Source organism: Eublepharis macularius, chromosome 5 (assembly GCF_028583425.1).
Source record: "Eublepharis macularius isolate TG4126 chromosome 5, MPM_Emac_v1.0, whole genome shotgun sequence".
Classification (NCBI taxonomy): domain Eukaryota; kingdom Metazoa; phylum Chordata; class Lepidosauria; order Squamata; family Eublepharidae; genus Eublepharis; species Eublepharis macularius.
The window spans coordinates 142,200,955-142,224,399 of NC_072794.1; the positions used below are offsets into that span (position 1 = coordinate 142,200,955).

Genomic DNA, 23,445 nt, shown 5'->3' on the forward strand with positions numbered 1-23,445 from the left:
TGATTATGAGCAGGGATGGAGGCAGCCTGTAACATTGAGGTGGCATGCATACAAAGAATGGGCAACATCTGTCAGAGAGGGAGCCCACATCTTTCATAATGTGCATGTTGATGAGCTTCGAAAGATGGTTACCACCTGCTTTCCGAATACTCGGCACAGAGTATTTGAGATGATAATGCCTGCAAAGCACAGAAATGCTAACACGCTCTAGAGATACAATAACCCAGCCTGGTGCTACAAATGAGCCTTTCTCATTTACACTTGAGTTTGTACGTGTGCCTAAGCCTGCTTAAAGAAAACTCTACTGTATGTTCATGTTTCCTCCGTCCCCAGGGTGAGAGGGGAAAGAACAAAGATGCAACTGGCTGGGGAGATTAAAAGGGAGCCCTTGTTTTAAGAAGAATAAATAGCCTTCTTTTTGTGCAAAAGGCACAATTGGACAGATTCCCACAGTAGGGTCTCTTGAAATCTGGATGACTTGTTATCTTCGTTATGGGCCTTTTGTGGAAAACTCTGACAATAAATCTTCCTTGGCAAATCAGTTGCCAAGTAGTTTAAAAGGGGAATGTGTGGATTTGGATCTAAAGGCCAAGTTTTCCATCCTCCCTAATAAGGTGCAGGCAGCTCTGGAAAGGGTGACACCCATTTTTCAGTCTCGCTGTACATTTTTGTTCATTTCCTGGTTGGCTAGGTTGTTGAATGCTCACCCTTGTTCTGCTGGAGCTCATGTAACTGCGTGTTTGTTCCCTAGTAGAGACTGGAAGTGCTGACCAGTCCCTCGTACTGGTTCTCTAATCATGCTGCATAGCTCACACTTAAGTGGAGCAATTCCTTGAGTGAAGGTAGCTGTAATGTTAACACTGTGTACAGGAGGTCTCTCGGGGAATCCAAATTTGCTACTGAAACAACCTCATGTACGTTTATCCTTTCATTTGTCACCTTATTAATAAAAAAAAAGGAAATGGTTGTTTTGGAAAGTGCCGTGCCACTCTGTGCATTTGAATGGAGTGGGTAGGGTATGGGTTGGAGTTCTTGGAGATGTCACAGGCATCAACCAGTTTATAATATGGTCTTCTGGAAACTTGCTAAACTTTTTTTCTGTGCATCTGAACCCTGAGAGGAAAGGTGTGTTTGGATTGAGTGTAGTTTAGACATTTCTAGAGCAGCCCTGTTATTCTAAAAATCTTATGTTTGTCTTCACCCCGTCTTTTGTCAGGTCTCTGAAATGTTTGTATTTGACTGGGTTATCATTATAGAAACTATGTATGTTGTCTCTGTACATGGAGGTTCTGTTTAGCTGTTTATTGGCAACATCTCAGTTGGAGTAATGATGTAAAGCCTGTAGTCAAAAGCATATACCAACCTTTGATATTTCTGCTTGGTAACATACCGAAGGATTGCACCATGCAGTTGGTTTTGCAGCGGTTGTCGGAATCCCTGCTCATGGGAAGGGCAGTTTAGGGTCAGGAAGATAGAAAGAAAGGACTTGTACCTCTTACAAATGTTTACAGCCTAGAAAACTGATTCATGGCCACTGGCCCATTTGCACAGCTTTTTTGTTCCCCTTCCCCCTTTTGGAATGTAGACACTCTTTTCTCACCCACTAAGATCTGGAAGTAATAAATGAATAGTTACTGAGTTCAATTTCCTGACCTAATGACTGCAGCTAATCCTCAAACTCCAAGGCTGTCTGTCTGCAACGTGCATCTCTCAGGAGTTCAGCTGGGGAGGATTTGTTTAACTGGATTAAGTTCATTGCTTTCCTGTTCTGCCATGGAGGGGCGAGCTCCAGTCTCTTTTCCTGGGGAGAAGAGAAACATCACTTCTAGTGTGCCAGAAGCACGTGGTTCCTCTGCCAGATGATGCTTCATCATCTGAAACTGATTTGCTTGGGTTTCATCAGTCATCATTTGGCTGGCTTCAGTTGTAGTGAATAATTAGGCATGGGTTTCTCCTCTCTTCTGCTTCGTGGAAGAGAGATTCCCTGGACAAACATAAGCCGTGGTTAATTAGCAAGTGACAGCGCTGTGTCGAAAAACAACTGACTGGATTTCTGTATGCCAACCTGAAGGCTCAAAAGATACAAGGCGGTGATACATAAAATGAGTATAGTTTTAAGTGGGTAGCCCTGTTGGTCTGCACTGCAGTAGAACAGCAGGATCAGAGTCCAGTGGCACCTTAGAGACCAACAAGATTTTCAGCGTGTAAGCTTTCGAAAGTCAGAGCACTCTTCTTCAGATACCTAAAGAAGGGAGCTCTGATTCTGAAAGCTCACGCTCTGAAAATCTTGTTCATCCCTGAGGTGCCACGGGACTCAAATCCTGCTATAAAGCAAGCAGCATACTCTGAGACTGAACCTACGAAGGAATGCACCGTGAAGGATAAGCTTGCGGTACTTTGGACTGCTTCTTCCATTTTTTCAAAACTCAGTTTCAACTAATATCCTTGTATCCTTGAAACTCATTGAACGAAGATGAGTTGTTGCCCATTACCACCCTTCCTGAGAGGTAGGAGCAGGCTAACTAGATAGCAGGAGACCCACAGTTAATTACCAGGTCTTGCATTCAGATCACCAGCATTTTGTGGTGAATGGCATCAGATGCTGGCAAAAGCAATACAACGGGTAGAATCTCTACCAATTTGCAGATAAAGATTGTGGTAAGTCATAGCACTGCTTATGTTATCATACCCTACTGGATATTAAACTAGCTTGGCTCAGCAATAAACCATTTAACCCCATTACTTAAAAATGTGAGATTAAAGGGGGGGGGTGTAATTGACCAGAAGCTCAATCCAGTGATTTTTGGGGAGGATAAGGTGAGTCTGACCATCACTACTACTAGACCATCTCTCTGACTCTATTGAGAAAGCCATTCGGCAGATGTACAACCCTCAGTATATCTTACAATATAATCATTTTTGCCTAATACTTGTTGAAGGAAAAACTTGCTTTCCTAGCACCTTTTAAAATTTTTCAAAAATTGCTTGAGAAAGAAACTATCTTGTTTTTCTGTATTTTCTAAACCCATTATGAGGGGGAAGGGGGATGTTTTTGAAATTATTCCAGTTTGGAAAAGATACTCGGGAATTACAGCTGTAGTAGAGCCGGCTCTGAACATCGTCATTTGGAAATTCTGCTTCTCTTCTGCTTATCTAAGGATCATTGCTGGCTTTGATGTTTATGCTTGAATCCTTCCAACTGCATTTTGATTTGCTAGGTGACTTATCCGTCCCCTTTACTAGGTTAAAAAGGGAAAGCCCAGTAGGTTTTAGGAGGAACCCCACTGTGAACATGTGGCAGTGCTGTCCCGCATAATAATTATTCTCTTTTTCATTTGCCCCTAGGATTTCTGCGAAGGATTTGAAAAACATGCTTTCTCAAGTCAATTACCGAGTCCCTAGCATGAGGTTTCTACGGGAAAGGTTAACAGTAAGTACTTTACTGTTTTGTTGTGTCTTTTGCCCCTCTTCACTTCTTCATCTCTTGGTAGCCATTGCTGTGAGTGGCACCATAATAATGTCTCTTCCACATTTAGTTTCTTTCTTGGTGAAAACGTTATAGGTCACTCAGGTGGTTTCCATACAGGGAAGAGTTATGTGGTTTCCCCACGGCTGGTACAACTGTTGATGAAGTGCAGTGGCAGCAGGGCTTCCGCCTGGCAGGTTCCCCGGCCCCGACCCCCAACAACAGCCACATCCCCTCCTGTGGGCAACTGGGGCTTTTGCATTTAAAAAAATGGTATTAAAACAATACTAGCAGTGTGGTCATATACCGCTCTTCTAGACGGATTAGTGCCCACTCAGAGCAGTGAACAAAGTCAGTGTTATCATTATCCCCAAAATGCAGCTGGGGCTGAGAGGAGCGGTTTCCTCAAGCCATCTGCTGAGCTCATGGCAGTAGTGGCATTTGAACCAACAGAGTGCTGGCTTGCATCCCAACCACTCAACTATTATGCTGCACCAGTTATGATGGTGATGGAAAGTGTTGTCAAGTCATAGCTAGCTTATGGTAACCCATGCTAGGGTTTTAAAGGCAAGAGTCTAACAGTGATGGTTTGCCATTGCCTGCGTTTGCAGCCCTGGTCTTCTTTAGAGGTCTTCCACTCAATTACAAACCAAGGCCAACTCTGCTTAGCTTCCAAGATGTGATGAGATCAGGCTTCCCTGGGCTAAACAGGGCACATCAATTATACCATATAGCTATCTAAAGAAAGGAGCTTTGACTTTAGAAAGTTCATACCCTGGAAATCTTATTGGTCTCTAAGGTGCCACTGGACTGAAATCCTGCTGTTCTACTGTAGAGCAACACGACTACTTTCCTAAAGTTATACCATTGTAACTATAGGTGTAACAAGTTCTTTGACTTCTTTTAAAAAAAGTACATTTGTATCTCCTTTCATTGTGAAAATACGCCAATCCCCTTATATCTCTGCAAGGGAAAGAGTAAGAGACTTACTTTTTTTTAAAAAAAAAAAGCAAGCTGGGCATTCACTGAGCTTGTTACATATATTGTTACAACATTATATTGTCAGGTGGGTAGCCATCTTAATTTGTAGAAGAGCAAGATTCGAGTCCAGAAGCACCTTAGAGACCAACTATATTTCCAGGGCACAAGCTTGCAAGAGTTAAAAGAGATTGAACCCTTGAAAGCTCATACTCTGGAAATCTAGTTGCTGCTGGACCCGAACACTATATTGATACAACTACATTTTAGTACTGATTTTTTTTTTAAAAAAACTCCCGAGCAAGGGGAGGAAATGGCTATGGGGGTACAGGGTCATGGAAAACAGCTGCCACGTGGATGGGAAAATCAAAACTTTCCCACCCACACAGCAGCCATCCAGGCTTTACTGCAATCTTTCTCAAAACTTCAGAGCAAAACTGGTTTGAGAAGGGAAACCCCTGGGAGGTGCTTGAATGTGGCATAATGCTGTGGGGAAACAGGGGGTGGGGAATCCCATTTCCCAACAGCGTTGAATTTGGGGCAGATAACCTATGCGGAAATGGTCTCATTCCCATTTCAAAAATGGAGACTGGTTTGGCTGTCAATCATACCCCACGCCCACCCCCCTATACACACTATACCTTCATTTTCTTTCAAGTACTTCCAAATAAACATACTGAATTTATAATGGCTGAAGGCTCCCCAAAAGATACATGTTCTATCCCTCACTCTGAGGCGCAACTCTTCATTATATCATGAAATTACTCCCTCGGGACAGAAAATCATCAAGCCACTTTTCTACAGCACAGCAGGACGCTCCACTCATCCCCTCTCAAATAGTGTTGCAAAAGCTGAGAGCAGAAGTGAGAAGTTGCATCGCATTTACAGCCAAAATGATCTGTGTGCTGTTTCCTAGGCTGGCCAGGAGGTGGTCACTGATGAACCACTAGCCATTTTCCAGAGGATTAGCTGCTGGTTACTGGGATAATTGGTGAGAATTCTAGCTGAGGTGGGCCTTGATCTGACCCAGCAAGGCACATGCTCAAGATCACACATTAGAATGCCATCAGATAAGGTTTAGGAGATCTCTGAGGTTTAGGAGGTCTGTGATCAGATCTCTCAACTTTGGTGTAGTGGTTTGGTGTACGCCAGTTTGGTGTAGTGGTTAAGAGCAGCAGGACTCTAATCTGGAGAACTGGGTTTGTTTCCCTACTCCTCTGCTTGAAGCCGCTGGGTGACCTTGGGTCAGTCACAGCTCTCTTGGAGCTCCCTCAGCCCACCCATCTCACAGGATGATTGTTGTGGGGATAATAATAACATCCTTCATAAACTGCTCTGAGTGAGCATTAAGTTGTCCTGAAGGTTGGTACATAAATCAAATGTTGTTGTTATTACGTTATTTTTTAAGCGTACAAACCACCCACATGGGGACCTTATTTCGATTGGGGTAATGGTAGAAAGGGTTAAACTCTCTGCCACCTCCCCCCCCCCCAGTACTGGATTCCCAGTAGAAATGGCCTCTCCCCCCCCCCAGGCTGCAGTTAGACCACGTAAGAGGGAAAAGACAGGTTCTTGTATGATGTTATCTTTCCCCTCTCAGGTCTAATAGCAGGGACCACTGTTCTATTGGGAAAACAGCACAACTTGTCCTTCTCCTCTCTCTTCCAAGTTGAGGGGAAGGAGGGTGAAGATTTACCTTAACAAATATGTGTGTGTGTGTGGGGGGCTGTTATGTATCTTAAAACTTTTTGTTTAGTTGCACCTTTAGTTAAGTCTCTTTCCTAAGATATCCTCAGTGTTAGTTTCTTATTTTGAATGTTTAAAATACCCGATGGACCCAGGAGGATTCTATTTTTTTAATTAGCCCTAACATGGTTGGACTCCCTCCCCCTTGTATGAGTTGTATGTTTCACAAGGAGGACTAACCAAAATACACCATGTTGATTTGTGACTGAGGATGTAGGGTTTATTAAGATAATCTCCCCACCTCCCATCTCAACTTCTAGGACATGGAGCAAAGGAATGGAGATATCACATACGGACAATTTGCCCAGTTGTACCAGAGCTTGATGTACAATGCACAAAAAGGGGTGAGATGCTTCTAATTTTAATAACAGTTGCTGTTCTATAACATCTAGCTCCCTTCTTTTCTCTCCTCCTTTTCAGATGCTTCCTTTTTTTTTTTTACTGCTTGTGAGTTTATTAAATTCACGTTAGATAAAGCCAGTAGTCCTGAATCTAGCAAGAAGGTGTTGCATGTTTTGTATGAAAGCAAACATGTCTGCTTAGATCTCCGGACCAGTTAAGGAACTGTGCTCATCAGTGGATAGTGCAGATAAGGTTCCTTTCTCCAGTCCTCTGCCTATCCCTGGCAAGTTGTAACCATGCTCAGAAAATCATTGATGAACCCCACCTTTGATGCTGTTGGCAGGTGTGCACATACAGTTCTGACTGCTACTGTGGTTTGGAGCCACTTTAGAGAAAGTAATACAGAAATGCACCTTAGCAGCAACAATTTCACAATGCAAACATTGTGTCTGACTTTTACATTTCTTCTTTTGCAGATGTCTGTACCATTCTTAGAAAGGTAAACTGTTCTTTTACTTTGGTCTGCAAGAGTTGTAGTTCTGAATTGTGTGCATGCTTGACACTTGATTTTTACTCTTAGTCTTGGAGTACACTGCCAGCTTTCTCAGCAGGACTCTATTCTCCATTCTCAGGGTTTCTTAAATGAGCAACTTTGTGGTCAAAATGTCCAGCTGAGATATTTGGTAGTGGAATCTCTTAATCAGGGATACTCAAAAATAGCTCCAGTAGCCTGTAGAGGAGAGATCTGGTTGCAGACTACCAAAGTAACAGCAGCTAAACTGGTTTTTATGCCAGTTGCTGCTTTCTCAGCATTTGAAGTCTGAAGTTTCTGAAGAGTCTAGTTAAGTTTTCATTTTTGGTCTGATATTACCTCCTGAAGTTTGGACGTATACCTGATTACATGGTCCCAATGGCAAGGTAGCCAATTGCCAGTGGCCTGTCTCTGTGCAGAGGTCTAACATTCTTACTTCTTTATCTGATTCCTTTATCTTGAATTGTACTTGGGGTGGGGATAGTTTTAAAAAGGTTTAAGGATGTTAGATGGAAGATGGGTAGCTGTGTTAGTCTGTAACAGCAAAGTAAAACACAAATGCAAGGGCATTTTAGAAACTACCAGCATTTTACCAGCATAAGCTTTTAGCAGCTGGAGTTCACTTCCTCATATTCATATTCGATTAATTTATATTTTTTATTTACTGTATTTATAGTTCGCGTTTCTCACTGAGTCTTGCACTGTGTAATCCACGTTAAGTCAATATAGTCAATATGATGAGACATTTTATAAGCAATGTACTAGGACTAGGATTACAGAAATCCAAACAAGCATAGCCAGGGCTTTTTTTCAGCAGGAACGCGGTGGAACGGAGTTCCGGAACCTCTTGAAAATGGTCACATGGCTGGTGGCCCCGCCCCCTGATCTCCAGACAGAGGGGAGTTTAGATTGCCCTCTGTGCTGTGGAGATCAGGGGGCGGGGCCACCAGCCATGTGACCATTTTCTCCGAGGGCAACCTACTGAGTTCCACCATCTCTTTTCCCAGAAAAAAAGCCCTGAGCATAGCTATTAGATATGATGCAAGTATCACTTGTAAAGATACAATACAGAAAAATGGTATTACACCAGTAGAAAGAAATGCAGTGACAACAGAATAAATTGTTCAGCGAACAGATAAATACATCCTATACGTAGTATTGTAGTCCCACAGTCCTTTTTTCCTTTATAAAGTGCCTTCTTGAACCATTCTTTTATAGTATATCCCTATTACCTTTACAGAAAAGCCCTCCTGAACAGTTCTGTTTTACATAATTCACTGAATGACAGAGGCATGGACGCCTTCTTGACTTCCTCAGGGTGGGGCCACGACAGAGGAAGCAAAGATGGCTGTTGTTCATTCTGCAGTGTAGTATTTTCTAACCAACAATGCCTTCTCTGTGCTGCTTCTTCTAGCAGCGGTGACAGATCTGAGCACTGCCGAGTATCTCTGATGGAATTCCAGACATTTTTACTAGAATGCCAGATGGTGAGTAGGCACAACAGAAAAGAAGGCACTGGTGGAGGGTAGGAATACAGCTTGACGATTCTCTAATGTGAACCATATTTTTATCTTGTCCTTCCTTGAAGAAGCTCAGGATGTAGTATACGAGGTCAGTTATGCTGAGAGAGTATCAAATATCATCCAGTGAGCTTCCAAGGCGAAACAGTGATTTGAAACCAGGTCTCTCCTGCCCTAGACACGCTTAACTGACACACTGAGAAGGAGCAAAATTTTCTTACTAGTTCTTCCCCAGTATTTTTCTTTTGAACCAGGCAAAATTAGCCAGTGCTGCTCCTTACTGGACTTTCAAAAGAAACTTCAGGCCTATGTTAGTTCATATAGAGCTTCAGTACTTCTAGGGCTGCCAAATAAATCTGTTATTTTTAGAAAGTAGTTTTTTTAATGGTAGGTGTTTGTTTTGTTTTATGGATGCTCCTTTTTGTTTCAAGCTGCTTCAAATGAACGAAGAGTTGGGTGCAAGAATTCTAAATAGATCAATGGCCCAGATAAGGCCACATTATGAATTTCCATTGCAGTTGCTAAGCAGGTCTGGCCCCATAAACCCCCTATGGGAGATTCCCTAGGTATTCTGGTTAAGCCACCCTTCACAAACAGACTGAGCTATAAATGCCATTCCATGTTACTGAACAACTATTAACACAGGTTCAGTTTTAAACTGATTGGTTTCAGGAGATAAATTGGCAGTCTTCTTCTGTTCTTGTCTGAACTGTTCCTGTATCGTGTGGCTGCCTCCCTGCTGTAATCCCAAGTGTGCATTCTTGGCTGCCGCCATGCAAGAAGAAAAAAATCACAGCACAATCTCCCATTTCATCCTGCTGACATTTAGGGAAGGAGGCCAGTAGGCCACTGGGGAAGTGAACCAAAGGAAGGCTGTCTGCTTCTGAGAGCCAGATGAAAGGGGAAAGCGTTGCCATCAAAGAGCAAAATATGTGAAACTAAACAAAACAGACCCAGCCCTCCTTTTTACTCTGGGGAGGGAAGATTATGTGAATTCTCAGGCTTGTGAAAAGCTATGGAGGGATGCCATAATAGATGGCTGGTTTTTAACATGAAATGGTTTCTGTGTGTGAGAAGACACAGAGTTTATTTTGGAGATGTGTGAAGCCAGCTCTTCAAGATATATAATCTTGGACGAGCTTCCAGAGAGCCAGTGTGGTATAACAGAGTGTCAGGCGAGGACTGCGGAGATCTGGATTTGAATTGCTTTTCAGCCATGAAACTTGCTGGGTTGGCTTGCTTCCGTCACTTCATCTTAGCCTGATTTACCTCACAAGGTGGCTGTGAGGTTAAAATTCGGGGGTTCGTATATGCCACCCTGGGATCCTCAGAAGAACAGGATAAAAATTTAATGGATAGATCCTGTACTGAACTTTGATATCATACACTGGGTAGGGTTTTTTTGTGTGGTGGTGGGGTGGTGGTGGTGGTTGGTGCTGTGAAGAAACAGACTTGCCTTGGCCTGCAATGTATCATGGGAATGCCTGTTGATTGTGAATTAGCTCATTTCCAGAGTTATGTCTAGGCTTGTTATCTGCCCAGGTGTGAGGCAGAAACTATTATGACGGGAGGATGGGGGACCCAAGGTTGAGAGCATTCTATACAGTTAAGTTTATCTGCACTCAGTTTTGGTTCTCAGGAGGGAGCTGGTGCAATGACCTTTGGGCATGGTACAACTGCAGAACATCATCCTCTTATGTCTTTGCCAAACTCTGATTGGACAGCCAGATCATCCCATGTTGCTAGGGAATATGGGATAAAAATGGTCAGTTCGATTATGCATTTGTCCTGAGTTTGGGGTCCAGCCTGGATCCCAGCCATCTGGATTGACAGCTATGCTTTGAAATCTGGAAGTTTAGATGCTGGGAGATATGTTAGACTGGCATAAGCTCATGTCAAGTATGTTTAAGTACTAGGATATTTAAGCTTTGTTGTTTTACTTTTTCTTTCTGCACACTCTCTAAAACTTACTATATTTAAGAAGATGAATAAAATACTATATTTTACAGCAGTGTGGTATTTCTTTGGTTTATGGCTTCAGTCTGAAAATAGTGCCCTTTGTAACTTTTTTGGCTGGGCTCAGCAAAGCTGATCCCAGATATAGTCTAGTAAGACCTGAGGATTTTTTCCATGGTTTCTGACTAGGACTAGTAGGGGAATTGGTGACAGCTACTGCATTTGGGGGTTGGCAGTCCTTTGTGAAGGTCCCCTGACCCTTTGAACCCCTTGAGTTTTTGACAGTGCCTGACAAAGCTGTTCCAAAACTGAGGACCTCCACAGAAAATAATAGTATTTGATGACTGTCTCTCCAATAGCCATTAACTTAGCTTCCAAAGACAAAGATCCCCGGAGAAGAGCCTCAGATCTCCATTTTTGTTTTCAGTTATGAATTATCTAAATGATTTCTAAGGTTTGCCTATGTGTAAGCGAGTGTGGTTTTTCCAGATGACTCATTCACACACTTCTTTGGGTGCCCATTCAGAATGGTATTACAGAAAAGCCTCACTTAGATGTGGCATGAGCTCATTACAATATAGTGCCGAAGAGCCCAGGTTCAGATCTCAGTTCAGCCGTACTAAGGTGGTATGTAGTGTTAGATTAGGCTGAGAGGTAATGACTTTCCAAGGACACCCAGTCAACTTCATGGATGCATAGAAATTTGAATCCAGCTCGTTCCAACCCACGTCTTCCACACTGTCATCCTTGGCTCTCTGTCTGCAGTATAGGGATAGTAATACTGACCTATTTTTCAGAAATGTGAGGGATTACTGAGACAATGTATGTGAAACACTTTGGGGAATGAATTTTCTGCTTAGAACTCCTGGAAGAATACAGACATTCAGTATTTTATTTTATTTTATACATAAATATACATTCCGCTGGGTGCCATTAGATATCATTCTCCTTCTCTGTCTTTGCAGGAACTTTGGGCTACTGACCTCCTCTTGGTTCAGGAGTTCATGTTCAATTTCTTGAAGGATCCATTGCGGGAAATTGAAGAGCCTTATTTTTCCCTAGATGAGGTATGGATCAAAAGACGCAAGCGGGGGGGCATTTTTCTGTTTCAGATTTCTTTTTGTTTTCAGATCTCTGCAATCCAAAACCTATTAAACTGTTTTATTGGGTAATAATAATAACTGCACTTATCTACCGCTCTGCTAGATAGATGAGTGGCCCACTCAGAGCAGTGAACAAAGTCAGCATTATTATTATACCCACAATACAGCTGAGGAGCTGGGCTAAGAGGAGTGACTTACCCAAGACTACCTGCTAAGCTCATTGCAGTAGTGGGATTTGAACCAGCAGAGTGCTCACTCTTGGCCCAACCATTTACCCGCTATGCTACACTATGTTCCATCTTGTTGATTGTATTTGACTTAACACTATGTAATCCACCTTGAGTCTCTTGTGAGAAAGGTGCACTATAAATAATGAAAATAAAAAATAAATGTAAAAATCATACGCTGTGTATAACTCATAGTTCTCCTAATGAATAAAACACAATTTGTGACCTAAACAAGCCTATGATCCTTCAGTTCTAGTTCTCCTTCCCTTCCCTCACTCCCTCCTTCAGATATACAAAGACTGAACTCACTCTAGGTCCTAATGGCCACATTCAAGCACCTTAACAAATTGGGGTTTGTATCTTTTCCCAGAAACAGGAATTCTAAAATGTCAGTAAATCATGGTTTACAATTCCTGCATTTGGATGTCATAACAAACTGGAGTTAGATCAGTGAATCCTAAACATGCAGCATGCAAGGAGAAAGTGGGGCAAAAGACGAAAGAGGCTAAAGATTGAGGCACGTTCACCTAACTGTTGTCTAGTTCTGATTTCTCTTGCCTCATTGCTCTACTGCTCTTAATCTTGCAGTGTTCTTGCTGGTATCCCAGCCCTGGTTGCCATGTTACCAGTCATACAGACAGCTAATGGCCTTTGTGCTTCTCCTGCCCCACCGTTTCATGAACAACTCTAAATGAGGCTTGATTTAAATGGAACAGCAACAAAGTGAATTTTTCATGTACGCAGCATCTCCTCTAAACCAGGCTGCTATCTGTGCAAAACAGATACACTTTGCTTGGGTAGCTGCACAAGGAGCTGCTGTGTGAGTGCAAAATCCCCTGGATGCTGCTATGGATTTGGCCAGCATAGGATTTCAGTCAGGCTTGACAGATGAACGTGTGTGGGGGGGGGGAGTGTGTGCTGTGTACCTGTGCCGAATTATTTGCTGTCAGAACGAAAAGAGAGCTCACCTTCTCTTCTTCAGTAAGTAAAATATGTCAAAATCTGTCTTGTTTTAGACTGTATGCAAGTTCTTCTGCAGCCTGGATTTTCTGGGAATGGAGCTGGGGCTGTTCAGCGGTTAGCTTGTTTCAGTCCTTGTACATTTGGTGGGGGGATGCATTGGGAGTCTCTGAGGTAGTATATAAATTAATAGATGGAATGTTTTTTTAATTAATGCTGTATGTGTGTTTTCTCTCTTCCCTTGTTTCTTCTCCATGGGCAGTTTCTCACCTTCATGTTCTCCAAAGAGAATAGCATCTGGAACTCGGAACTCGATATTGCTCATCCAGAAGACATGAACAATCCCCTCTCCCACTACTGGATTTCCTCCTCGCATAATACGTAAGAGAAGAGGGGAAGCTGCTTTATGATGCTTTCTATCTTGCTTGCTTTGTTCCTTTTATGAGATCCTGTTTGCATGATTTGTTGGATTCTCCCCCCGCCCCCCCCCCGCCCCCCACTTCTTAGGACCACTTACGCAGATGGTGCAGCAAGTACGCTTGGGGATCTCAGTTACAGAATTTGCTGTGATCTCAGATGCCAGCATGTTGGCATGTGTACATTGTTACTTTTAAAAAGAGGTGCTGAAGGTAATATGGGTTACCTCTTAACATTTCCCAGTGAAGGCCTTTACACACAGACTTGTAGCAAAGCACCAGCAAACATTCTGGAGAGCCATAGGACCATTTCAGTCCTTAGTTAACATTTTGGTCTTTCTCCAGAATTCCAACCCATCAGAGTCCAAGCTATATGTGAGATTCTATTCCAGGACATGTCTTCTAACTTTATTTATTTTTTAATGAAAGTGTTAGAAATCCGGAGTGGAGGACTGGCATGGGAAGGAGGGGTTGCCTAATACTTTCTCTTCGGGCTATTTGTCCCTTGGAAGATCAGTGGCTATAAGGATCATAGATATTTCCTTGGTTCCCTTTCCCCAGCAGTCCTTGCTGGGATCACAGAGTCCTTGTAAATCAATAGCTACATAGAGGGGAACTGCATTGAAGAGAGGGCAAAGTCATTGTGCTGGCAAAAAAGAGAGTGGTTTGCCCCCTTTTGTCCTTCATGCTGCAGTCCCCCCACCCACATAGCTGTCAGTCCACATGGGCTCTGTGACTCAAGGAATCAACCTTCCCACAATCAGTTACGACTGCTGTGCGAAGGGGAATACAGGAAACATCCATGACAGTCATTGCTTTCTGCTCTTGTATCACTGCATCCAACCCCATATATTTCCTCACATGGGTGGAGGAGGTGTTTTTGAGCTGACAGTCTACAGAAAAGGAAGGGTGGTTTAAGAAGCATCTTTCCTCCTCACTGTGGTCCTGTGCTCCTGGTTTTAACCTTCCTGCGGTTTTCTTTTTGCTTAAAAAAAAAGTGTGCAGGAAGAATCACAGAACTGTCAATTGCACGTTTTGTTAGAACACACCTAGCAGCATGCCAGTCCCATAGGCCTTCTTTCAATGACCCTCATTATCATCATGTTATATACTAATAGCCAAGAGACCCTTATCTGAGGATACTTAAATCTGGAGATGGGAGTCATGATTGGACAAATCTTCCTATATACATGAACTGTGCACCAGGTTTTCAGAAAAAATAGGAAATCTAAAAAAGGGGGGGTTAAAAACAAAACAAAATGGTATAAGGAGCACCTGTAGCTTTAACCAGATTCCTCTGTGGCAGTTACTAGGCAACCATACCAGTTTAGCCAGAATTCCATGATTGGTTTCTGTCAAGAAGAGGCAGGGGGTGGGGCAAGGCCCTTTCCAGGACTGTTTTGGACTTTGAGGGAAGACTCATTGGGGCCAGGCATGCCAGCAATCACTGGGTGACCTGATAGCATATGACTGGCATGAATCATCCAGACCTGGCTGCTTGCTACAGTTTAACAGGACCCCGTCCCAAAAAGCCTGTGTAGTGTAATGGTTAGAGTTTCAGAGTAGAATCTGAAAGAGCCAGCTTTGAGTCCTAATTCTGCCACGGAAGCTTGCTGCCATGGTAACTCAATCCAGTCACATATTCTTAGCCTAACCTATCTCTCAGAGTTGTTTTGAAGATAATATGAACTGAAGGAGAATGATGTAAGCTGCTTTCGGTCCCCATTGTGGAGGAAGGCAGTATGTAAATGAAGTAAATTGAGAAATATAGGTGAAGATGGGGGGCAGATAAAAGGTAAGTTGTTTAGTGGGTTTGAAGGAGAGGACATAAGGAAAGGTGAGCATATGGCGGCTGCCAGGAGGAAGGAAAGAGGAAATAGTGGAAGGAAGGGGATAAAAGGTTGATTCATCGGTGGGTGGGAAGGAGCAAAGGAAGCAGGGAAAGGTGAGGATACTAGAGTTGCCAGGAGGATGGACAGAGGTGATAGTGTGGGGAAGGGGATACAAGGGAAAATGAGGTACGCCCTGCAAGTCCTTGCAGGTTCCCCACTGTACAACTGGGTCCAGCTCAGCTGGCACTGTGCAGCTTGGCCAGAGTTTCACTGGGGAGAGGCAGACAGGGGGCGAGATAGCTGAAGACAGGGGGGCAGATGAAGATAGGTTGGCTGGTGGGTGAGAAGGAGGCAGGAAAGGGGGAAAGTCTGTGGGGACTGTCAGGGAAGGAAAAGAGGAAATGGTGGGAGAAGGAAAATGAGATGTCCAACGCAAGTCCTTGAGGGTCTTCCACTTGAAAAATATAAATGTGCATATAAAATATGGTTGTCAGAAACTCTATTCAAGTCCCACATAACTTGCTGAGATGTTTATGACAAACTCTCCATGGATCATGTAAGGTTTTTTCCCCCTTCATGAAATAGGTACTTGACAGGAGATCAGTTCTCCAGTGAATCCTCATTGGAAGCTTATGCTCGTTGCCTGCGCATGGGATGCCGCTGCATTGAACGTGAGTGCTTGCCTCTCATCTCACACACCCTGTCACCACCGCCTCTTCCCAAGGCCAAATAAGTCTTGCTGCAATCTTAGTCCTAGAAGTAATTTCTCGACTTGCTAAGATGGACGCATTCCTGAATTCTCTGCGTCTGAAGCTTTTTGAGGCAGCCAGGTTACTGGCTCATTAGTTTTCTTTTGGCTTGCAATAATAGAGTGAAAGACGACCCTGCAGTGTTCTGGTTCTGATAACATCATCAGTGTGACTTGAAATGCATGTTTTGTTGAAGGAGTTGCACATCTGCTGGCATCAAGGAGGGAAAGGAAAGCGATCCTGGAACATTTGCAGCTGCCTTTATAATGAATCAGACGGTCATTTGATTTAACTTGGTATTTCCTGACTGGCAGCAGTTCTCCAAGGTCTCGGGTGCTGGAAGATCTTTCCCAGTGCCTGTTGCCTCATATCCCAACATATCCCATTGAAAGGATGAAACTTTTCTGTATGCAAACGGTGCGCTTTACCACTGAGCTTTGTCCCCTCCAGTAAAAAGTGTATTTGCTAGTTAGTTGGCTATCAAACTGACTGTTAAAGTTAACTCAGGATTCCTTGTTTTCAGGGATTCCCTGCAGCACCATGTTGCACCACAACGATTAATGACCTTTGGTTGCATTGTTGAGGCTTAGTTGAAGTTTGTTTGTTTTTTTAAAATCCTTTCCAGTCGATTGCTGGGATGGGCCAGATGGGATGCCGGTGATCTATCACGGGCACACACTGACCACAAAGATCAAGTTTTCCGATGTCTTGGCCACCATCAAGGAGCATGCTTTTGTGACCTCTGAGTAAGTAGAACTCTGCAAGCATTTGTCTCACCTCTTCTAAGATACATGAAATCCATAGACCCTCCTTACGGTGCATGGCACCTGACTCTAAACACTTGGTGCAGTGTGGCTGGGTGCAGCACTTTAGATCTGTGCACCGTCTCCACAGTCTCACTGTCCATGTTGTTGCACAGCACTGTAGTTGCAACACTTCACCCTGAATGATATCAAGATATAAACAATTCATAATTCAAAGGGTATTTGGCTTATGACACAGTAAGAGTTGTAACAACTGAAATTCTGTTCCCCAGCAATTCAGATTCTGTGCCAAGAGAAGCTGAATTCTGCAAATAAAATAGGCCTGCTCTGCACAATTTTATTTTGCATCATTCTGCAATTTTATAGTGTTATGTGATTTATTCTCTTGCTGGTGATGGAAAGGGTGAGAGCAATATACAGGGCCCTTTCTAGATTTTTTAGCCAAGAAATAAGAGGGCTAAGGGAGACATGATAGTGGTTAATAAAATTATACACAGGGAGGTGAAAGAGAATAGAGGGAGTTTTTTAATCCCTTTCGCATCATGTTAGAACTCGAGCACCCATGAAATTGTTGGGAAATAGGACAGACGATTCCACTCAGTGAGTAATTACAGTGAGTAATTACACTCAGTGAGTAATTACACTCAGTGAGTAATTACACAGGAGATAGCAATGGCCACAAGCATAGGTAGCTTTAGAAAGGGACTAGACGGATTCCTGGAGGAGAGGTCCATCAGTGGCTACTGTCCAGGGTGGCTGAAGGGAGCATCCATCTAGAGAAGCAGCAGCACGGGAGGGTCTCAGCCTCTATGTCCCGTTTGTCTGGCCCTCCAAGGCAACTGGTTGGCCACTGTGTGAGACAGGATGCTGGACTAGTTGGACCACTGATCTGATCCAGCAGCCTCTTCTTATGTTTTTAAGCCTTGTCCTCCACAACTAGGAGTTTTGCCTAGCCATTTCTCTGGCTTTAGAAGTTTCAGATTTGCACAGTATCCAGAGAATCCTCGATTTGATTTGTAAACATTTTTGACTTTTATGGGTTTGGATGCGAGTTTGAACTGGACTTGCAGTGTCTGCTGAAACATTAAAAAGCAGAGGGTAGGAGCTAAACAAGACTTCCAGGAGTTGGTAGTCTGTTCTCCAGCACTCTCCATAGCTCTATGTCTTCCCCAGTTCTTGTGGCTCCTGCTCCGTGGCCTGTACTCTTACAGCTTATTTATTTCCAATTCAGACTTGGTTCAGTTGAGCTGCTTTTCACACCCCAGTTCTATCAAGCTAATTACAGTATTATTATACCTTACACCCTTACTTTAAATGCCACCTTCTGGCTGGATAAAACCCTACATGCTTCCATTTCTGAATGTATCTTATGAAGGGAGCTTGGACTCTTGAAAGCTCATACTCTGGACATATAAGGTGCTACTGGAACTGAATCTTGCTCTTCTACTGCAGACCAACACTGCTACCCACCTGAAACTATTAGGATGGAATGTTTTTCATGGAACTTTACGATGTTTTGCACAGAACAGAAACAGCTGGAAATGTGGAGCAGAGACTTCTGGGAGGCCTTTATTATCACCTGGTTGAAGCCCTTGGTGGTGAAGCAGGATCCATGTTTTGTATAATTGGTCCCACTTATCCAGACATCATATGGCAGAGTGTTGCAAAACAGGATTCTCCAACCTGCTTTACTCAGCCCAAATGGTAGCCACTTGATATTTTTATTTTCTTCTCAGCTATCCTGTCATCCTGTCCATTGAAGATCACTGTAGCATTGCCCAGCAGAGGAACATGGCCCAGAACTTTAAGAAGGTGTTTGGGGACATGCTGTTGACCAAGCCAGTAGATATCTCTGCCGATGGGCTGCCCTCTCCGAACCAGCTGAAGAGAAAGATCCTCATAAAGGCAAGTTACTTTCGTGCTCCTTGCTTGTGGGCTGTCTTGAACTGAAAGTAGGAATAACGATCAGTGGTCCTAAGAACGGAAGGGGGCACTAATTACATGTCTGTAGCTTGCTTGCATTTTTGACACTTACTTACTACATTTAGTCTCCATTTCTCACAAAAAGAGGTGAGTCTGTGTATGAGAATGAGAGAGATGCTATGCAGAAACCATGCAAATAACATAAAACTACTTTTATTGCATTTCCAATGAGAAGAGAATTTTTACCAGCCCACCCAAGAAATCTGGGAGCCCGCTGTTCCCATAGGCCTTTGATGGATTCTCAGGGAAGTGTGGGTTGTGCCCTGATATAAATGAGACCTTTGAATAGGCCTCATAAATTAAATAAGCAAGAGTGTTCTTCTCCCCCACTTGTGGACTTGAGACATTTTGCTAATGGAAAGGGTTTTTTTTTTTTTTTTAAACTTTTAAGATTCCCACAGATCTTTTACTTGTCTTCTGTGGTGATGCAATGGAATGGTTTATTGGGTGCCTCCGAGATTAGAAAGCCAGTGGGACTTTAACTGCAATCTTGTTTTTCTATGCTCTTGTTTAGAATAACTGATCCTATTATCTTGTATTGCAGCACAAGAAACTAGCTGAAGGCAGCGCTTACGAAGAAGTGCCAACATCTGCCATGTATTCAGAGAATGATATCAGTAATTCGATAAAGAATGGAATTCTCTACTTGGAAGATCCAATCAATCATGTGAGTTTCCTTGCCCTACTGATGTTATCACAGGTTATCTAGGATAGCTGTCAGTTGGATCTAAGCACAACAATTCAGTTCCTGGGCAGGGAGGCTGTAAATCCCTATTTTTACAATGAGTGTCCTGTGATGTGTCATACTTCTGACTCCTCCTTTCTTCCACCCTCCCTTTGCACTTTTATATTTGTGCTGCATACAATGGCTACTGGAACCCAAAACTTGGTCTTCGTGTTCTGATGATACTAAGTATGCGGAGGGTGGGAACCTCTGCATCTAAGCGCACACTGCCGCTTACAGACAGCCAAAGTGGTGCAGGGTTTAGAATGTCAGCCAAATTCTAGAAGACCTAGTTTCAGTTCTTCAGTGATGGAAGCTAGTTGGATGATCCTGGGCCAGTCTCTCGGTCTTTGCCTAGCCTATTTAGGGCTGTTGTGATGGTAACATTTAGAACTAGCCACCACATACACTGCCCTAAGAATTTTAGAGGAAAGGTGGAAGATTTGATATAATCATAATATATATATCAATCATATTCTAATTCTCTACTTGGCCAAATCTGAGGATACTTATATTCAGAATGGACAAGACAGATCTTTCTACAAACCTAAATAATGCCTGAGGTTTGCAGAAAAATCTGAAATTTAAAAACCAAAAAAATATATTTGGGGGGTTGAATCCCCCAAATGATAAAAGGAGCACTTGCAGCTTTAAGAAATGAATGCCCTCAGTGGCCGTTGTAAGGCAAGCACAATACTATTCTCAGGCCTTGTTTTCCGTCAGGAAAAAGCAGGGGGGGAGACCCTTTCCAGGCTGTTTCAGCCTTTGAGGAAGGACCAAAGGGGCCAGCCCTGCCCGCAACCACTGGGTGACTTGCTACCACCTGACTTGCATAACTTAATTGCTTGCTACTGCTCAACAGCAGCCGCTTCATGAAAAGCCAGTATGGTATAGTGGGTAGAGTTTTGGACTAGGAGATCAGGTTCAGATCCTCTCTTTGCGATGGAAGTTCACTGGATGACCTTGGGCCATTTAGATGTTTTGAGCTGACTTACCTCCCCATTGTGGAGAAAGATGAGATATAAATGAAGTAAATAAATAATGAATACAGCTAAAGATGTGGGGGACAGATACAACATAGATTGGTTGGTAGGTGGGTGAGAGAAAAGGAAGCAGGAGAAAATGAGGCTGTGGGGGTTGTCAGGATGAGAGAAAGAAGAAATAGCGTGAGCAAGGGGATACTGGGGAAAGTGAGGCGCCTGCCGCTGGAAATCCTTGCCTGTTCTCTACTATGTGACTGGGACTGACCTGGAAGCTGGCACTGCATAACTGGGGTAAAGCTTTCAGGGTAGAGGCTGCTGGGGTGGGGGAAGAAAGGAAAGCTGAAGATAGGAGGCCAAGTGAAAGTAGGTGGGAAGGAGACAAGGAAGGGGAGAGGGTGTATCAGGGAAGGGAACGAAGGAATAGGGCAGCAGGAAAGGAGACGTCTTGCAGGCATGCTCGTGTGTATATACGCATACGAATGATTGACATGAAGATTCCATTTGTTTTATCTTTCCAGTTCGCAGGCACAGTATTTTTTATTTAATTGGTTTATTTATAGCTCATGTTTCAACTAAACAAGTCTCCAAGGCAGTTTACAGCGCTAAACAGACAACAAAAGTCAATATAAAAACCAGTAAGATACAATAATACAGTTATAATACAGCAAAAATCAATAAAAAAATTTTTTCAATAGCACCACTCCCCCATCACACTGTTCCTTATCAATCTAATTCAAAGGCCACTTCAAGCCTTTAGGCCTTTAGGAAGCAGTCATTGTCAACTCCTGAGGGGGGGAGTTCTAAGGTTGGGGGACCACAGTAAACAAAGGTCTGGGGACTCTGCAGTTGTGACTGAAGTTTGTTCTGCTCTGTATTAATAAATTCTGCTGTAAGTAAGCACGTGGGCCTTCGCGGTGCAGTGACGTTAGGGAAAGTGTGTTGTGTAAAGAATTGAATGATGCCTAATAGTGTGGTGAATGTTATACAAATGGGAGCTATTCCAGCTGCTTAAAACAAAGCTGGGTTATCCACAGTTTAATATTCATAAGGGTTTCTTGGATGAAAAACGCAAATCCTCAGTCTTGAATACTTTTGACTTCTATTTCTCATAGAAGTTCAGGGCTGGTTTATACTTTTGACTTGGCTTTCAATTCCCAATATTTGGCACTGGCAAGCATCAGTACGTGTTTGAAATTAATTCCTATTTTGACACTATTCGTTCATTACAACTTCAGTGTCACTCTACCTTCTCCTACCTTCTCAACACTCTTTTTATAATATAGGGTTCTATCACCACATTGTTAGTTATTGTGCTTTCATTGTACCATAGCAGCCATTTCCAACTGGATATTTTGTGTGTGGAAGAGCCAGTCCAATTGCAAATAGTTGTTATAACACAACAAAAGCATGATATCTAACAAAGTGTGAATGCAGCCCCAGATAGTCATATAAAGCTTATATCAAGCCAAAGACTTATTCTTTTTTATTAAAAGTTTGATATAATTAAAAGCAAACCTATAAAAACTACAATTACACGTTTACTAATAAAACAAACAAAAAGAACTAATCAACATACATAATACAGAAACAAACAACAAAAACAATCTAAACTAAAAGGTTTCCAATTTTCTCCAAAACAAATACATCATGTCAAATCTACACTTTCTGTAAGTAACGATTAACAGCTCTCAGAAACTTGTTCTCGATCTAACCTGGTCTTGTGTGCTTTTAACTAGCAGTGGCTCTCCAAGAACTCAAGGGCATTTTGCCCTGCCCAGTTAGCACAACTGTATCCTGCAATTATGACTGAACCCAGAACCTTCCGCCTGCAGACATGTTCTGTACCGCTGAACTGCAGCCTCTTTCATTCCTGCCCCCCGCCCCGCAAGAGTGTTTTGATATTGAGAATATGGATTACGGGACAAACATTATCACTCTGCATTTCCTTGCAGGATTGGAACCCCCATTACTTTGTCCTGACAAGCAGCAAAATATATTATTCCGGGGAGACAACCAACGATCTGGGAAATGAGGATGAGGAAGAGCAAAAGGAGGTACGTGTCAAGCATTAGAAATTGGTTCTGACAGCGTCAGTCGTGGAAGTTGTTCTTCATCTTCGTTCTTCTGTGCCTCCACACATGGGACTGCGCAGGCGCAGGCCAGCCGCCGGAGAATTTTCTAGAGCTTCCATGGCTCCGAAGGGGCCGTTTGTCGCGCGCCTCAGCGACCGTTTTCCCGCCCAAACGGTCACGTGATCCTCTAGCGACCAACGGCCCCTTCCCTCAGTTCTCTTCTTGCCGCCGCTTGGAGAGAACGTGAGCTTCGTTGCTCTGTGCTTTTGTGCTTCGTGCTTTATTCTGACTGATTGCTTGGCTTTTGACTTCGGACTTCGTGACCTCGACTATTCTTCGGATCTCGTTTTGGACTTTGTTGTGGACTCGGTAATTTGACTCGGACTGTTTTTGACCTTCCTTTCGCGTGCCCCTGAAGATGGCCTCTAAGGCTCTCTTCAAGCATTGCCTGCAATGCCACACTAAAATGGCCAAGACCGATGGCCATGAACTGTGCCTGTTCTGTTTGGGGGAGACCCATAATGTGACGGCCTGTAAGATTTGCCAGGGCTTCACCAGCAAGGCCCGACAGGAGCGCAAGGCCCGTCTTAACTCCTCCCTGTGGCAGAAGGTCATGTCCGGAGGCGCCCCGTTGCCCTCCTCCAAGGCCGGCCCTAGCCCCTCTGCCGAACGGCATTCCAGAGCTGGCTCAGTGGCCTCCGCGAGGTCGGGGTCGAAACCGCGTCCCCCGAGTGCCTCGGCGTCGAGAGCGGCCTCTCCAGCGCAGGGACCGGTGCGGCCGCCCCGTAGCGCATCTTCCACCAGGTCGGATCCGAGACCGACATCGGAACCGAGGATCCGTCTACCGAGTCCCCGATCGGAACCGACGACCGGGTCGATTCCAGTGAAACCTAAGAGGTCGAAGCCGAGGTCCCCTTCGAAGGCGAGGAGCGCGTCGGTTCCGAGGTCTTCTTCGGAACCGGCGAAGAAGAAGAAGAAGACCAAACATCATCGGTCGCCGCATCCCGCTCCCCAGGAGGAGGTCATCGTGCTTCCTCACACGCCTTCCCCTCATCTGGATTCCCCCGAACCAGAGGAACTCGCCGTGCCGGT

The 23,445-nt window shown here is 43.7% G+C and overlaps 1 protein-coding gene across 3 annotated transcripts in view; it reads left to right on the forward strand.

Annotated features, from left to right (window-relative positions):
• PLCG1 (phospholipase C gamma 1) overlaps nucleotides 1-23,445 on the forward strand; it is a 118,592-nt gene that overhangs the window by 58,539 nt on the left and 36,608 nt on the right. For 2 of the 3 annotated variants that reach the window (XM_054980004.1, XM_054980005.1), the window contains exons 5-15: nucleotides 3,346-3,430; nucleotides 6,451-6,534; nucleotides 7,009-7,031; nucleotides 8,479-8,551; nucleotides 11,506-11,607; nucleotides 13,093-13,211; nucleotides 15,664-15,749; nucleotides 16,453-16,573; nucleotides 18,328-18,496; nucleotides 19,119-19,241; nucleotides 22,234-22,335. In XM_054980004.1, coding sequence (XP_054835979.1) covers nucleotides 3,346-3,430; nucleotides 6,451-6,534; nucleotides 7,009-7,031; nucleotides 8,479-8,551; nucleotides 11,506-11,607; nucleotides 13,093-13,211; nucleotides 15,664-15,749; nucleotides 16,453-16,573; nucleotides 18,328-18,496; nucleotides 19,119-19,241; nucleotides 22,234-22,335 — 1,087 coding nt within the window. The remainder of the gene's footprint in view (nucleotides 1-3,345; nucleotides 3,431-6,450; nucleotides 6,535-7,008; nucleotides 7,032-8,478; nucleotides 8,552-11,505; nucleotides 11,608-13,092; nucleotides 13,212-15,663; nucleotides 15,750-16,452; nucleotides 16,574-18,327; nucleotides 18,497-19,118; nucleotides 19,242-22,233; nucleotides 22,336-23,445) is intronic. The other variant, XM_054980006.1, reaches the window with a different exon arrangement.